The 18828-nt window shown below is 33.3% G+C and overlaps 1 protein-coding gene across 1 annotated transcript in view; it reads right to left on the bottom strand.

The window, feature by feature from the left end:
- WASL (Wiskott-Aldrich syndrome like) overlaps nt 1–18828 on the bottom strand; it is a 63553-nt gene that overhangs the window by 15771 nt on the left and 28954 nt on the right. The window contains exons 2-6 of the mRNA XM_006910558.3: nt 17689–17823; nt 15700–15786; nt 14442–14538; nt 8036–8059; nt 1255–1423 (exon numbers count right to left, since the gene is read on the bottom strand). Coding sequence (XP_006910620.1) covers nt 1255–1423; nt 8036–8059; nt 14442–14538; nt 15700–15786; nt 17689–17823 — 512 coding nt within the window. The remainder of the gene's footprint in view (nt 1–1254; nt 1424–8035; nt 8060–14441; nt 14539–15699; nt 15787–17688; nt 17824–18828) is intronic.

Raw genomic sequence — 18828 nt, 5'->3', positions numbered from 1 at the left:
AGCATCCATTTTCTTAACTGTCAAACTAGCATAAGAACACAAGCATTATATATATACACACACACACACACACACACACACACACACACATATGTGTACATACATACGTAATACATAGAATATATAATAGGAGTTTTATAAGGAGCTAATGAAATCATGCATATGAAAATAGTTTAAATATGTCATATAAATACCAAAGGTTTGATGCCTGCTATGTACTGTTTGTACTCCTTGAAAATTCTTATGTTAAAACCTATACCCTAGTGTAATGGTATTTAGAGGTAAGAGTTTTAGGAGGCGATTATGTCATGCAGGTGGATCCATCATGTGATTAGTGCCCTTAACAGATTTCCCGTCTGCCCTGAGAATGGCTTCCTGTGGTGCTTGTGGCTGTAGCGTTTACCTCAAGATTAATTTCGCTGATTATAGTCCTGACCTTACTCCCAAAGTTTGCCTTTAATTACCTTGCTTTTATTATTATTTTCACATTGGTCTAATATATTGATAATCTTTGGAAACAACTGACATCATTCCATTTATGGCACTCTGTTTTTAGTAGTGGTATTTCCACTTACAAAACATAGTAATTCTCGATCACTAAAAATATCAAACCCTAGAAAACACAGTGTTCCTACACATGATGTTAAAAGAACGCTGTCACTAAGCTGCAATTTTTTTTTCTAAATGGGAAAAGGGATAAAAATGAGGCCCCAGAGAGCTCCCTTACCCTCTTCCAACATGTGAAGACACAGCAAGGAAAGCTCTCTATGAACCAGGAAGTGGGATCACAGCAGACACAAATTTTGTCAATGCCTTAATCTTAGACTTCCCAGACTCAAAAACTGTGAGAAATAAATTTCTGTTGTTTATAAGTCACCCAGTCTATGCTATTCTGTTACAGCAGCCTGAACAGACTAGGACAATGACTCTAGGCAATTTCCAAATACTGTTTTTTTAATAGAAAAAAGTGAAAACTCATTTTTATGTTCAAAAATTAGCAAAGAATTTTATCTAGTTTTTCTTTTCTAATTGTGGAAAAGTAAATAAACTATAATATTCACAGAAAGTCCATTAAGCAATAGCTTAAAAAAAACAACAAAAAACACCTCCAACAAAATATACAGCCAAAAAGGTATGCAACTGATAAATGTAAGGGTCCTACCAAAAAAAAAAAAAATTCTAGTGAGTTAAAAATCAAGAGTCGCAAAGAATAAATCAAAAGTAAAGATAAGAACAACAAAAAAACTGTCCTACTGGAAATTGCTTGGTGTTCCAATATCTGCCTTGGTTAATCTCTTCTTTTTAGCTTTTCCTTTTTTCTTTTCTTTGGTATGGGAGATGTTGTTGACTTGTGGACCATAAAATCTATTTGTTGTGATTTCTGGATTTTTTATGTCAACTGTTGCCATAGGTAGATTAGGACCTGCAAAGAAAGTCAAAATAATATGAAAAGAATATAATTTAAAACAACAATCAATTATTATATTTAATTTAAATATCTTTTTTGAAGTGAGACTACTGTTACTATAAATTATTTAAATTTTAAACTTGTAAGTTAATTTTTTATAATAATGAATAAAGTGCTGCCCAAATTTGAAAACCTGTAATGAATTCTGAAACACATTAGAATAGATACATTATTCCAAAGAAAACTTGTATTTTTATAACATTAAATCTCATGGGGAATATAAATTTTCAACAAGAATTTAAACTAAATTGGTCTGATCCCTTAAATTTTGACTATAATAGCCTCACATCCAACACATTATTCATTGGTAAAGTGGTATATATCACATAAGAATAGGAGAAGTAAAAAAACAGCCATCTACTTTGTTTTAAACGTAACAAAGAAATCTAGTTTTATCCGTTTCAACTTTAGTAGTTCATGAGGAAAAAAGTACTTATGCAATTATTACTACCATTTTTTCCCCAAAACTGCCATTTTAAGTCCGATAATATTTTCTCCATCAGTAAACAAACACTTTGACTATCAAAAGTATAGAGATTAAAAACTTAAGATGAAAATAATTATCAAGACATTTATCTTCTGCAAATATCAACAGTAAAAATATCTCTGGTACCTTTGGACATTATTAGTAGCATCTTTAGGAGTTACACTAAGTGTAGCACAAAACCTGTTTTATAATTCACAAAAATATTCTTGGTCTTAAAAGTAGGAGAGTCTGAATGAAATGGATTCAACTTAAAAACTTCTTATAAAGTTACCTAAAAGGGCAACACATGTTCTTTAGAGGTTCTATTTTAATATATGATTCTCTGATAAAACCTATCAGACCGAATTCTTCTGAGAGGATTACATTAATGGCAACTTTCCAAATGCTGTATAAAACACAATCACCACTGTGCAGAAAAACATTTAAAATATCAGGCCTGAAACCACTATGCTTAGCATATGGAAACAACATTTCAAGAGGTTATTCCCTGATAAGATGGGCTCACTGTTTCTAAACTGTTTGTGGTGACAATGTGGTTTATGCTAAATAGATGCTTTCCTTCTAGGAGTTTACAATCTTGGTGTGTGCTAGACAGAGGACACTTATGTGACTAGCTACCAATAAAGCCTGGGCTTACAACAATAAACTGAGTCCCTAATGAGCATCTCCTTTAGACAACATTTCACATGTGTTGTCACAATTCATGACTAGAGAAATTAAATGCATCCCGTGACTCTAATGAGAGAATACTTTTGTGTGGTTTCTCCCAGAATTAACTCTATGTGTCTTTCCCATTGCTAATTCTGTGTTATATCTTTTCACTGTAATAAATCTTTGCCAGGAATACCACTATGTGCTAGGTCCTGTGAGTTCTAGCAAATCACCAACTGTAAAGGTAGTCTTGGGGACCCCAATACAATCATAGAACAGCAAATAACAATCCCAAGAAATTATAGGCTAATGTATATTAGGTGATCACTAAATGCCAATTGGACTGTAAGTCTTTGTGCAGAAAACCTCAAAGGTATCCTACTAAAGTTACACGAAAGAAAAATATTTACCTACATAGGTAAATTATATATAACCCACTTTCTCTCCATTCTACTATTAAAGATGAAAGAGTTAAAACAAAATTATGAAAGCCATCTGCCATCTTATCAAACAAGTAAACAATATGGAAAGATATGTTTAATATCACCAAATTCAGCTATTTTTCCTCACTATTCAAAGTCCACTTACATATAAATGTCTAAAATTTCTATTTATGATTTCATACAAAATTTCATGGGAAGTTGCTCATGTTGGCAAGAAATAATTCTTGGAAAAAATGGGAGCTAGTGAGTAATATGGATATAATCACTAAAAGATGATTCAGTGTGAAGAAATAATCTGAAAATAATTGCATCAAGAATTAAAGATTAGTTAAGCATACAGAAGGCTTATTAAACAGTAGACAAAGACTTGGATTTTCAAATTGTTCAGTATCAGATTTCAGTGTTTGTTGTAGTTTCACAAAATAAGGGGACTTACTGAGAATACCCAGAATTTGATGTTAGAGGGTTGAACTGGTGTCATACTCATACCATTGTAGATTAATCTAGTGATCTGATTTTACTTTTCCTTCTCCCCATTCTGCTTCCCTTCTTATAATTTATTTTTATAATAAATTATCAGTATCAGCAACACCATTCAAAATAAGATGCTGCAAATTACTATTTAGTCTCTTAGCTTTATAGTCCATAGTATAAATAGAATTTAAGAATTGACTTAAGACAGACTTTGGAGTACTAGAGTTAGGCACTGTCTGAAATAGGTGTTCATATAACAACTATAAAAAAAAGCAACCAGATTTACCATTAAAACAAAATTAACAACTATACAGTTGACCCTTAAATGACACGGGGATTAGGGGTACTGACCCCTCAGGCAGTTGGAAATTTGTGTATAACTTCTGACTCCCCCCAAAACTTAAGTACTAATAGCCTATCACTGACCAGAAGCCTTACCAATATCATAAACTGTCAATAATACATACTTTGATATTATATATATTATATATTGTATTCTTATACAAAAGTAAGCTAGAGGAAAGAAAATGTTACTCAAAAAATCATAAAGAAAATACATTTATGGTACTGTACATAGTTATTGAAAAATATCCTTGTATAAGTGGACCCACGCAGTTCAAACCATGTTATTCAAGGATCAACTATAATTAGTTTTTATAAAAGAATAAAAATATGTTCTATGCTGCCTTAGCTTATATAAAAGTAGGATACTTCAGTAGGATACCTTTGAGGTTTTCTGCACAATCAAATCCTATTACACTATGGATATTCTAAATGGGAATTGAGCTGAGTAAAGTTAAGTTCAATAATTCAAATTACCTAAGCTAATAAATTCTTTTCTGGGAAATAATAAAGTTAAGGTTCTTATAAGCCTGATTCATCACGCACTAGAGAAAATAACTCAGCCATTTCAGAAAATAACCCTGAAAAAGTTCAAGGACAAAGAAGACAGATACGAAATATAAGTGGTATGTGGAATGAATAACAAAGTTTAATTCATACTACAGTCAGACTGTGTTTCACCTCCTCCCTCTACCCAAAAATCAGGTATGGCAATATTGTTACACATCTGCCATGCAGTTTATAAAACCTTGGCATTAGTTACTTAGTGTCACTACACATGAATAACATTTAGTATTCATTAAAACATTGTTTAAATCTATATAAGAAAACCCAGATTAAAGAGATGCATAGAAAGTTACTATTAGCTGGGAAATTAGAGAGTTTTTCTAAATGTTTCATTTTTAGATGAAACTAAGGGCAAGAAGCATCAGGTGACCTGTCTAAAGTCACACAATTAGTGACAAAAGCAAAGGTGGACTCTGCTATCTTGGTTCTCAGACCACCAACCTTTCTATTAACTCGTATCTTCTACACAAGTCAAACCATAAAGTGATTGATAATGCTAACTTTACAAATGTTACTATATATTCTTTATCAATTTATCAGATTCTCACTCTGTAGTCTAACAGTTCATCATTCAATAAATATTTACTAATAACTTTTTAAATTTAGAAAAAAAGTTTTCTACATATTCAAGAGATGAAGTGCTTGATTATTTTGGTTGACAACAGCTATTTACTTTAGAGTTTGAAGATGTTAGAGAAAATAAATTTAAAATGATGGTTTAAAGCCCAATGCAATGTTTCAAAAGTGACACACTAAAAAAAAGTGATAACCTATACAAAGCCGAGTCATTTTTTAATAGTTTATGGAAGATGTGGTAACAGAGATACTCTTGAATCGTTTCTAATAAAATTTAATTGTTCGCTTATAAAATTATAGGCATCTTAAAATCACGTACTAAGTAAATATATAATGAAGGGGGCTGTTTTCCCTTCCTTAAAAAAAAAACAGTCAAATAAATTATCTTCTGATTAAGGACAACTGTCATAGAAAAAGGTTCTTTAATATTCTCATTGAGCAGCATTTCTAGTTAATTTTAAAACTAAAAGAACACACTAAAGTCTTCCCATTAGTTACATAAAAAGCAGAGAACTCTCAAGGTAAAATAGTTGAGAAACAGGTGGCCCAGAGGCCTCTGATGTCAAGTAGTCATGAAGCTGAGAACAAATCTTTGGAAAGCATCTAAGCTAAAAGGTGAGACTGACCAATAAAAAAACAAAACAAAACAAAACAAAACAGAAAGATGTACGGATTAGGAGTTAGTGAGGAAGACACTAAATTGCACTTCAGGAATATGTTACTTTTATATAAAGTGTCTTTTTAATAGTTACAATTTGAAAAAGTCTGCTAAATTGACAATCTAAATGAGGATCTGAGACACAGCATCTTCATGGACACTGCAAGACGGTTAGAGTGTCCACTGCCACCTAGTGGTAGTGCACCAAGTGCAGAAAAGTAATGTGCTGCCTCCAAAATAGTGGTCTCCACACAGTACAGAGAACAAGACGACTGACGGCACAGCAGGAAAGAACATTAAAACTTCTCATTATTTCATTCTTTATTATTAGTGTAATATATTAACACCATATTATGCGTATATTTCATAAATAAATAAGTATATACATACTGGCAATACATGCTATATAATTTTGCCTTGTAATACTACTTTTTAAGTTTCCATTTATTTAATTTAAAGAAGTTTGGGACCACTGCACTGAAGGGTTAAAACTATAGATCTAAAGATTTAAAATCAAGATCAATCTCAGATTGTGATACCACTGTCACATAAAGAAGAATACGCAAATTCTATCTATTCGTGGATTAGGTATCCCTTCAGAAATACAGTTTATATATTGAGATTAAATTTTAAAAAAATATAAAATATTTATACTCTTAATTTTAATTATATTATTTGTACATTATCTACTGTTTAAAATCTCAGGTTACTTTCCCCAAAGGTACCACCACTAGGAAATGGACTTCCCCCACTGGTACTCAACATATGCTCACAGAATGCAAAGTAATTTAATAAACTCAAAAAGAGACTCAAATATTGAGCACACATTAAGGAAAAAGATAATACTGCTTTAAAGGTTCACAGAAGATTTCTGACTCAGCTGCTTCTGCTTCCTTTGCCTCTGTCACATACTAGCTGTGTAGATTGAGGCATGTTACTTACCCTCTCTAGGTCTATTTCTCCCTCGAAATAAACTTGGTATAGAACAGTAGTTAAGGGGCCAGGCTCCTGAGTTAGATCTCTTGAGACTGAATCCTGCTCCACTCACTTACTAGTTATGTGACCTTGAACAAGTTACCTACCTGTGCCCCAGTTTACTCATCTATGAAATGGAGATACTAGGAACTATCTTCATAAAGTTGCTGAACAGTGCCTGGCAGGTAGCAAGTGATCATTAAATTGTAGCTCCTATTATTATCATTGTCATTGTCTTCATCGTGATAACTAATATTTATTAAGCACTACGCTAAGCACTTTATGAGTACTTCATTTAATCTCCACAGCAGCTCTATATAGCATTAAAATTTCCATTTAAAAGAGAAAGTCAAAGTGTACAATACTTGGCACATGGTAAGCATTACTGAAGGTAGTCTGGCATTTAAAAAAATTATAAGGCAAATAATTCAAAATTTAATACAGAAATATTTGGCTCACATTTTTATATAGGAAAACAAATTTAAGAACAAAATCAGAAGGCAATATAGCTGTTTAAAAGAAACAAACCCTAACAATCACCAACAGATGTCATATATTAAGAATTGTGTATTATGTTAAATGTTTCCCTGAATAATCATTCTAAATTCTGATGAGAGGATGTGAGATGCCTTTAAAAAGCAGCAGCTATATTCCCCATCATAATGAAGGCTCCTGGGGCAATAGTTATTTACCTTCATAGGGTCAGGGACCCCATGTAAATGTGATAAAAGCCACTGACTCTCTCTCCCCAGAGAAAGAAAAAACATATATAGGAAAATTTAGCACACAATTTCATGGAGGATTTATAAAGTCTAGGATGAGAATCTCTGACCTAGAGGTCTGGGACTTTGATCTTTGTATCTTGGTGGTACTTTCGATATACAATATTTTTTAAAATAAATGACTCCACAATATTTCGTGTTCATTATCAAATTAAGGAGAGTTATGGATATCTATTATTATTTCTAAACATACCATCATAGAAGTGGCTCATGCTGAAAGGGCCTAGTTTCATATTACCAGTGTGAAATAATATTTTGAAATAAGACGAAAAGATAAGTCTAAAGTAGGAAATGAACAAATATGCTAGGCAAAATCTACTGCTTTTAAGGAAGATATTAAAACCAGACTGTATGGTTTCTAAATTTAATCAACTGTGAACACAGAATTAAGGTTTAAGAATAGTGATCTTCACCCTATGTAGTCTTCTTGCATCCTAGAAAAAAACCAAATGGCATATTTCTAAGCATCATCTGTCATCTGTAACTTTAAAATTAGAACATAAAATATTAGATATTAATATCAAATATTAGATATTAATATATGATACATGTTTCTATAAGGATTAAACTGTACTCTAATATCTTTTGATCAATAATTATCAAAGAACTTACCATTTGGGGGGTCTCGTCTTTTCTCTGTTAGAAAATAAATTAAAAAAATATTATTAGACATATGTAATATAAACGTCAGCACAAAAAGTTAGTTTACCTAAAGCTGATATAAGGAAGGTTTCTCTGAGGAACTGACATTTGGGCAGACATCTGTATTAAGTGAGAGAGGAAACAACATATTCAAAGGCCCTAAGGAGGGAACAGCATAAAGGAACATCATGAGGACTAGATTTGAGTGAGAGAAAGGAAGAATAGAAGGAGATAAGTCAGAAAGAGAGACAAGAACTAGATCATATAGGGTCCCACAGGTCATGGATAAGGAATACAGATTGTATTCTATAGATAAATAGGAAGTTCTTATAGGGCTTGGAATAGGGCAAGTGACATGATATAATCTATATTTTAAAAAGTTTACTCCGGTAGAAGAGGGGAAAAAATGGTGTAGATGAGAAGCTTTGTTCATCGCTCTTGAGACCAAATCAAAGTTGTGACAGAAAAATGGAGCAAACAGCAAGCTAGATGACAGAAGCACTATTAATAACTAGGGAGAGAAATAAGAAATCACTTTGCAATGGAAGAAGGCAGGAGGGTACCGAGTTGCTAGGTGGGACAGAGACTACAGCTGTGCTAGCAGGCAGCAGCACACACCTCTAAAAGGGGCTGTGTCCGTAAGCAGACTTTCACGGTGATGGACATGCTCACTCTGAGCACCAGCGCAAGGATGGCTGCCTCAGGGGTGAAAGGGGGCACCAGGGACTTACTGGGGGACACTGAGTTGTCGAAGCAAGGGCCAGAGGCAAGACTCTCTCCTGGGCAGAAGTGCTGGCAGTATCCACTGTTCCTCTGTTGAGCCCTCCCCGCTCCTAGTCTGCACACTCAGTGCAGCCATAGCTGAGACATCATCAGACTGGATGGATAACAGAGGTCGCTCCACCCAGAGGATTCCCTGAAACTCTGATTCCCCCAGCTCGCAGCTCATCCAGTGTGTCCTTGCTGAGTCTGGTGCTCCTTGATAAGCCAATTTCAAGACTCGCACTAGTGACAGCTAACCTCAGTTTCTGGTGTGTTTTCTTGAGGCAACTATAAGCACAGTATCTGTGGATTGCTTGCTGAATCTTAACGGGTGACCCTGGAGCGGCATAAGCTGGGGCTAAACTTGGTCTGCAGCTGAACTCCTCTCAAGACTGTGCCACTGGACATCTACTACACAAGGCCACGCTAATAAGACCAGGAGACTTAGGAGTGTTGCTTAGTACATAGGAACAGACACAGAAAAAAAGTCGAAATGGGAAGACAAAGAAGCAGAAACCATATGAGAGAACACAACAGAGATTCAGGAATCATGAAGTCAAGCAATCTAACAGATGCAGAGTTCAAAACACTGGTTATAAAGATATTCAATGAACTTAGGGGAAGGGCAGATGAACTCAGTGAGAACTTTAACTAAGAGATAAAAAAACATAAAAAGGGAAATGAAAAATAAAAAAGGGAACTAGTCAGAAATGAAGAACACATTATCTGAGATGAATTGTATATTAGAGGGAATCAATAGAGTGGATAAAGAGAATTCAACCAATGATGGGGAAGCCAAGGTCACCCAATCAGAAAGGCAAGAAAAAAGAAGCCGAGACTATAATAATAATTTAAGGAGCTTATGGAACACAATCAAATGTAAAAACATCCGTGTTGTAGGGGTATCTGAAGGAAAACAAGAAGTTGAAGAACTATCTGAAGAAATGATGATGGAAAACTTCCCTAACCTGGTGAAGGAAATGGACATAAAACCCTAGGAAGCTCAGAGAGTTCCAAAAAAGATAAACCCAAAGAGGCCCACACCAAGACACATTATAATTAAAATGACAAAGGTTAAATACAAAAAGAGAATCTTAAAAGCAGCAAGAGAAAAGCAGTTAGTTACCTACAAGGGAGCAACCATAAGAATGGTAGATTTCTCAAAAGAAACTATGCAGGACAGAAGGGCTTGGCACAAAATATTCAATGTGATGAAGACCCAGGATCTACAACCAAGAATACTTTATCCAGCAAAGCTATCATTTACAGTCAAAGGACAGATAAAGAGTTTCCCAAACAAAAATAAGCTAAAGGAATTTATCGACACCAAGCCAGTATTACAGATAATGATGGAGGAACTTCTTTAAAAAGAAAAAAAACACGTATCAAAAACAGGAATAAAGAATGGTAATAACTACATTCCTATCAACAAGTACCTCAAATGGAAAAGAATTAAGTGCTCCAACCAAAAGACAGGGAGGCTGAATGGATAAGAAAACAAGACTCCCAACACACGCTGCCTACAAGAGACTCACTTCAGATTAAAAGATGCACACAGACTAAAAGGAAGAGGATACAAAAAGATAGTGCCTTGATGGACCTAGAGGGTACTGGGCTGAATGAAATAAGTCAGATAAAGACAAATATCATATGATTTCACATACATGTGGAATCTAAAGAACAAAATAATGACAACAAAAATGGAAATAAACTCATAGACACAGAATATTTTGAGAGCTACTAGATGGGAGTTTAGGGGGACGGTAAAAAAAGGCAAAGGTATTCAGAAGTACAAATGGATAGTTACAAAATAGACATGGAGATATAAAGTGTAGCATAAGGAAAATAGTTAACAATGTAATAACTATGTAAGGGGGATTTAGTGGGGTGATCACTTTGTGTTATATTGATCTCTAATCACTATGCTGTACAACTGAAACTAATATATTGTTGTATGACAACTATAATTGAGAAAAACTCATCGAATTGTACAATGTAAATATGAGTAATTAATTGTCTATCATATTTCAACAAAGCCAGAAAAAAAATAGCTGTATCAACTTTATTTTGGTTGGTATTTATCCATTATAATTCTCTCTTACCTTCTACTTTTAATCTTCCTGTATGTTTTAGATGTGATGCTTACAAAAAACATATAGCTCTTGTTCATCTATTCTGACAGTTTTTGTGTTTTGAACAGACATTTAGTCCTCTAATTTTATTCCACATATGGCAATGAGGGTCACAAGTCATATGGGTATAGAGGAACTGATGGGGCTGGAACTCAGGTTTCTAGTGTCTTGGTTCAATGTTTTTCCATTATGCAGGGTACCTCCAATAAAATACAAGTCCCTTTTAGCTAAACAAACGCATTTGAATTCACAATCCTACACAGTATCATTTTTACTCTCTGCTATCCTACAGCAATGTTGTCTAGTGGACTGATCTTCTATGTAATAATGGTGCCCTGTTCATCTGTCTTGTATTGTACTACAAATAGTATATATCTTCTAGTTGATTGTTTCAAGACAATGTTTAGTGAGAAATCAGAAGCGAGCATTTTTGCTAGAGAACTTTCACTAAATATAGTTAATATGTTGCTCATAGCATTGAAATTTAATTCTTGTCTTTAGCTTATATAATCTGTGCATGACTTCATGCAAATTATTGTACTATCTGAAGGTGGTTCTTCTCTTCTATAAAAATCTGAACAATTAAAAAACAAAAATCTCACTTAAAAAAAGTTTACTCTGGTAATTATGTAAAAAAAAAAAAAACAGATAATAGGAGGCAGAGAGTGGCAGCAGAGAGACTAGTCAGGGTGATAGGTAGTCCAGATGCCAGGTGATGGTGACTTGAATTAGAGTGGTAGGAGCAGAGGTGGTGAGAAATAGATCCAGGAAATGTTTTTGAAGGTGAAGCCAATACTACTCACTGATAGGATTTATGACAGACCATGGTAAGCCAGAGACAAAGTGGAGTCATTGCCTTTTACTGAGACGGAGAAGAATAAGCAAGGAGCAGGAACAGGTCTAACTGGGACTGGGGAACATGGATCAAGTGTTCTATTCAGACATGCTAAATTTGAAGCTATTCTGACACTCAACTCAACTAGTGTGAAGGTCGGCGAGAGGTCAGCATACAGATAATACTCAAAGCTATAGGACTAAATGAAAGTGCAGAGGTAATGAGAATACCCAGAGATGCTGAGCACTGGGGCAGACCAAAAAAATATTGAAAAGCTACAGCCAATTAGGTAGGAGTAAAGTCAGGAGAATTTCTATCAATCCTTTGCATTCATACTCTTACATACCAGGTTTGACACAGTCTAGGCTTAAAGAAAGTTCAAAAGTGGACGAAAAATTTTAAACAAATGTAATTTCCATAGATTTTCTAATACAAAATTTTCCAAAATTATAAGAAATACACATAAACAATAACATAATAAAATAATCAGATTACAAATAGCCACGAACTAAATTTAATAGGATTTAATTGGGGCATAAATGTTAAAAAGTCCTGGCAAAGGTAAATATAAATGTATTACTCCATCTGGTGGTCTGATGAAGTAACTTTTTGAAACATTTGAAGTAATCAAGTCCTATCTATGTCAATGAATATCAATCTCCATTTTCCAAGGTGATGTTTATCTCTGCATCCAGAGAGGAAATACTTCTTAAATTGGTGATGACACAGATATGGAATTATACTGAAATAAATATAAAGTTCAGAGTAAGTTCTAAACAGCAATTATTTAAATACACGACACTGTCCTGGTTTGAGAGGCACACGTGAAAAAAGGGAAGATTTGGTTGAACAAAGAAGAAAGAGCAATAATGGTATGAGATATTTGCTAGAAACATTAGCAGAACGGTGATTAATCAATTCAAGGGAAATTTTAGTATTATAGTACTAGTCAGACTACTGTTGGAGTACTCTGCTCAAATCTGGACATCATATTTGAAAGGTGGATCATTTCTTCAAATCTGGACTATCTGAACAAGACATAAAAATCTATACTGGACGCAGAGCACAATGTACTCACAATAATGAGTCTATAAGCTACATCATGTGAAGGATAAGAATCTGGAACTCTTTAGACTCAAGAAGTACAAAATAGATGGCATCCAAGGCTACTGGGAGGAAAATAAAACACTGTTGCTCCAAAAGTTGGACTCCATGTATCTAAGTTGAAGAGAGGTGAGGCTGGAGTATGACTTAGCTACCAGAGGATGAATCAGGTGCCTCCCTAATGTGATCTTTTATGCTTTGGAAACACTATGTCTAAAAGCTCAGAACTATATAAAACAGAATTTCTGTACCAGGTGAAAGACTAAATGACCTAACAATTTCAAAATCAATTATCCTATATTTTAAGCAGTTTTTTCACTTTTTTATATTAAACATGTCACATATTTTGAATAAAAGGAACCCTAGGGAGCCCCTAGCCTAGCATCACAACATGTCACTGAAATCAAGGCACTGAAACATAAATTATTTCATAACATTAAATCCTTTCTTAGTACAGAATCAAGTGGTCTACAAAAGAAGTAAAAATAACAGGCCCTTAATAATTCTCCTGTTCACTCATTACAAGTGGAATATAAGTGAGGCAACAACTTAATTTCTTTTATTTTCATTTTTACTTCACCTGCATCTTAGAAACCCATTAAAATAACAATAAAAGATGTATAAAATAGAAAATATGCTTTTACATTCCTGTTTTATGGATCCAGTCTCTTCCTTTTTCACAGCTTGGTCCCTTTTATTGGTAAAGCACAATTTTAAATACAGTGATCTTCAAACTGGGGTAATATGTACCCTTGGATGTACGGAAAGACTTTTCAAGGAGTGTAATAGCATGCTAGTTTTAAGGGAATCTGTTTGCTCATTTCAGCTCCCATGTTATTTCTCCTAAAAGTGATTTGCTTTAAGAGATGATTTTGGAGAGATTCACCATTCTTAACCACTCTTCTCCTACTTTACAACAGAAAGGCCTGGTACACCGGTGTCAAATAGTTTTATACCAATGAATTTAAAGCTCTGAGCTGCAATGCATCATTCTCCAATTGTTTTGGATGTATTAGAGTCTCATGCATTAAACCAAGTTCCTTATGGTTACATAATTTACAACATTAGGAACAAAATAGAGACAAGGCAATGTTTACAGATTTTGTTTGCAACTTTGCTTATTTGCCTTACAAAATACTTTTAAATATAGAAGTTGCAAACAATGCCATAAAAATTCAAATTTAAGAGTCAGTAATATGTGGGATGCTAACAAAAAAAGGTTACTGGAGTGAGTTCTTCAGTAAATCTGAAAAAAATTAGTGCTCAATAAAAATATTATTTCTTTTAAGGTAAGATTAGCAACTTTTTTTTTTTTTGTAAAGGGCCAGATAGTAAACATTTTAGGATTTTTTGTGCCATATAGTCTTTGTCATAACTATCGCACTATATTGTAGCAAAACAGCAGTCTTAGACAATATGTAACCAAACGAGCATAGTTATGTTTCAATAAAGCTGAATTTACAAAAGTAGATAGTGGGCCAGATTTGTCCTATAAGCCACAGTTTGTCAGTTCCTATTTAAAGGAATTGAAAAAAAAGTTTACCAGATTTCCTTTGCCGCCGGCCCAACAAGTCTGTAACTGCTTTTCGGAATTTTTTTGCTTCTTCTTCATTGGCAAAATTAAGAGCAACTTGACAAGTCTGAAATATTTTCATTAAAAAAGATAAACAAAAAAATCATGATAGCCAACTGAAACATTTCTGAAGAAGGAAAGCGTGACTTTTTAGCAGACAAGAACTTAAGAAGGCAGAAAATAAAAGACTACCATTAGAAAAGTTACCTATCACAATAGATACTAAAATATTAAACTGAATACTTTTATCTTCAATGAAAAGTAGCAAAGTAGCACATTAAATTTCATCCTTCAACACAGCTCTATAAATATCTTAGATTAGAAAAGGCAAACACTGGAAAAGTTGGTAAAATTCAGGTTAACTCTATCTTTAATAGTTTATGTTTTTATTTTACAGCTTAATTACAGGTTTAAGTTATAACCTTAATTCAGATACATTATTAAAAATATGGAAACATATTGACATTATTTTTTATTATGGCATTTAATGCATGCTTTTAAATATGCACATGTATTTATATCCTATCAAGAAAAATGTCAAAAAACACAACTAGAAAAGTACTATTTGAAAAGATGGATGTATCATCTAATATAACCTATTTATTCCTTATAGAAAATTTAGAAAATACAAATATCAAAACAAAGAAAATTGAACTCACCCATAATCCAGTCACTCAGATAATCCCTGCGAGCATATGGTATAGAAATCTTTCTAACGTTTTCCCCAAGTATATGCAATAAATTTTTAAAATTCTGTCCCACCACCCATTTATTGTATTTTAGCACTCTTCTAGGTCATAAACTATTCTTTCAAAAAAATAATTTGAATGGCAATACCATATTCAACATTTAAAAGTTACCATAACTTAGTGGACAATTAAGACTTCAATTTTATAGATAAGAAAACTAAAGCCCTTAGAGGTTACACTATTTGCCCAAGACACACAAAGAGATTAAACTATCTGTCCAAAGACAGAGAGAATAAAAAAAGTCAAAACTTCTTTTCTACATAGCAAATTATATTTACAGTACTCTTTAAAACTCTTTGGGCCCTTAAAATCTTAGCCATTTCTTCCCATTTAGAGATAATATCTATGAAGAAGTTCTAAAAAGTAAAATAATTTTTTTATATTTTACACAATGTTTACACAAAAAGCTCATAAATGCTTTCTATAGACAAATGTAAAAACAATGATATTAAACAAGACAATAAAAAAATAAAACTTACATCTCCAGCAAAGGTATGAAAATATCCTCTAGGACTATTATATACAAAGTTATTGTATAGCTCTTGTTCCCACAATAGTTTCCCATCCTAGAAAAAGTTAAAGAGTTACCAAAAAAGATAATCTCTAGGAATAAAACAAAGCAGATGACTAGTATTAAAGGAAATATTTTTATTAATAGCTTTTACGTACATACGTACATATATACATACCACATACATAACACATAAGGAACACATCATATAATTTAATCAGTAATTTCTTAATAACAGTAAACAATGGATAATGTTTCTTTCATAAAAACTGCGTATCAAGTGAGTTTAAGTATGTTAAGGTATAATCTTATTAGTCAAGCATTCCCAAATATAGTTATACTTGATCAAATCCATAACTAGAACAATTATTAGATCATCAATGTTAGAAGTAGAATACTTTTGTACATGCATTGATTACAAATGCGTAGTTTCATCAGCAATATTTGTAGACTGTGTGCTATCAAATACTACAGGAAGACTTCATGCTTGTCTCAATTCTGCAGATGCTGGGAGGGTCAAATATACCTTCTCTGCACTGCTCTGCACTGCTCATTAACAATCTTTGAATTCCTAACTTTTGCAGAGTGGCCTCCTAATGAAACACTGGTATAAGTAGTATTAATCATGTGCAGAAAGAAAGCAATTATTAAAGTGCACCATGGTTAAATTATACTTGGGAGCCGTGGATGATTGTCATATCTATGGCCATAGTATAAGAAATATAATTAACCTTAAATGCCATTCAACAATGGTCATCCACAACTGGAAATAAGAGGCTAGAGAAATATAATCATTGTCCTATTCTGAAATGCAAGATCACAATTTAAAAATATTTAAAATAAATGTACACACAGTATGACCACCATAATGGAATCCTTTCTTCTCACTTCTAAACAGTGCTTCCCATTGGTGATGAGAAATATGTCAAAGGACTTAGAGATTTCTTTCAAACTATGCATGTGTCCCCTGATCCACCAGAATCACTGCCATAGTAAGTCACTGTTAGTAACATGAGTATGTCACATCTCTCAGCTGAATTAGGCTATGGGGAAATGGATGTTAAGAAGCACTAATTTGCAAAGTGCAGTAACTTAAATTTTATTTAATCTCAGGGAAATACTCTGCAACAGACCCAGATGGTCATACTATTTTACAAATAAATAAGCTGAGGCCTAGAGAAGTAAAACAGTTTTACTACAATCTATCTGACCCTAAGTATTGTCCAGGAGTTCAAAGTCAGTTTTAATTTTTCTAATTATAATCCCATTATACTTGTTGCCACATATAAACATTAAGCAAAGAGGCTTGCCTATGGGAAAGATTTTAAAAGATAAATGGAGACTTCATCTCAGCAAAAAGAGAATTACTTTCCAATAACTGTAAGAGATGAATACCTGACATAGGGCATCCAATCTAGGAAAATATAGTTTATGATTCAGAGTGAGGAATACAAAGCTGTGAAAATCTGAAAATACCTATGTTGAGAAACAACATAAGGAAAAATGGGTAACAAACACATTATTATAGATATTGTATAATGCTTTAAACTTGGGCTGAAGTAAATAACAGTACATACCAAACTAAAATATACTTTTGAAGTTCCTTGAAAGAACTAAGTACGCTAGTCTGTAACAAATAAGACCGAATAAAAAAGTATCATTAGAAAAAGAGAGAATGTGGGAAAAGCCTAAGACCCAAAGGCATCAAACAAACAAACAAACAAACAAACAACCAAAAGCAACAGAAACATAAAACAGGGAACTATTCATGCTCTGGCATAGGATATGTTCTCATTTGATCGCAATGCCTATGCTTCAATATCTAAAATCAAGCTTCATTCTTCTAATATCAATTTAATTTAAATATTACACACAAGATAAACAAATCTATACTCAATTTAATTGAGGTAGAAAATCTAATCACTTACAGGTAGTGTAGCAGCAAAACAAAACTCACCTTGATATCAAATATTCTTAAAAAATAAGATCTCTGTGGATTGTCCTTAACAAGACAAGCGACACCACTGCATTTCTTAGACCACATACAATTCCGATCTGCTGCATATAACTGTACCACTGCTGAAGACATAGTCTGCAAAATATAAAATTTATAGCCATTAGGTTCAAAATAACACTTAGACAACTACAACTCCTGCTGACATCTTGACTGCAACTTCATGACACCAAATCAGAACCACCCAGCTAAGCTGCTCCTGAATTCCTGACCCACAGAAAAAAAGGAGATAATATTCATTGTTTTTTTTAAGCCACAATTTTTTCAAATAGTTTCCTATGCAGTAATAAATAACTACACAATAATAATACTAAAAATAATTATCGAAAGCTAATTTTACTGATGTTAAAATGTGTCAGGATATGTGCTAATAATAAGCACTTTCATATATAACCCCATTTAATTATTTTTACTATTATAACCTCATTTTATGCTTGAGAAATCCAAAGTTAAAGAAGATAAATAACTAGCTCGTGAAGTTAAGTGGCAGAGTTGAAATTCAATGCAGGCAATTTGTGACTTCAAATCTTATTATTCTTACTCCCTGTAATTTACTGTTTTCCAATAAAGTGAACATTTAAGTAATGAAGTAGCAGTATTAGTAAAGGCTGACTTTTATACAGCAGTTAAGATACTAAGTCAAATTTGAAAGCAAGCTATGTGATTACTAATTATAGTGCTGGACACTTAGAACATAATATCATCCTTGAAGATAGATTCCAATATCTCCTTTTTAAAAGATGGTAAAACTGAGGGGAAGCAAGATTTTTAGTGACTTTTAAGTGACGTGCATATGGCCACACAGCTCGAAAGCATACTGAAGATATGAAAAATTATTTGAGTAACTATTGTTCCGATTCTCTCAAGATTATACCTAACTAGTACCCTTTTAGGTGCATAGAAGTGAAGCTAAATGGACACCTTACACTAGAGCATTCAGACCTTCCAGTACACCACGTTACCACCTCCCTCATGACTGACTGTACCATGAAACAATGGAAACTTTCATTTACTTCTAAATTAAGTTTCTTTTTATTATAATCTAGACTGTAACTATCTGATCTTAGTTTCTGTAAGAGTGAT

This window comes from Pteropus alecto, unplaced genomic scaffold (assembly GCF_000325575.1).
Source record: "Pteropus alecto unplaced genomic scaffold, ASM32557v1 scaffold22, whole genome shotgun sequence".
Classification (NCBI taxonomy): domain Eukaryota; kingdom Metazoa; phylum Chordata; class Mammalia; order Chiroptera; family Pteropodidae; genus Pteropus; species Pteropus alecto.
Note: the sequence above shows the minus strand (reverse complement) of the source record. Positions and strands in the feature narration are given on the sequence as shown.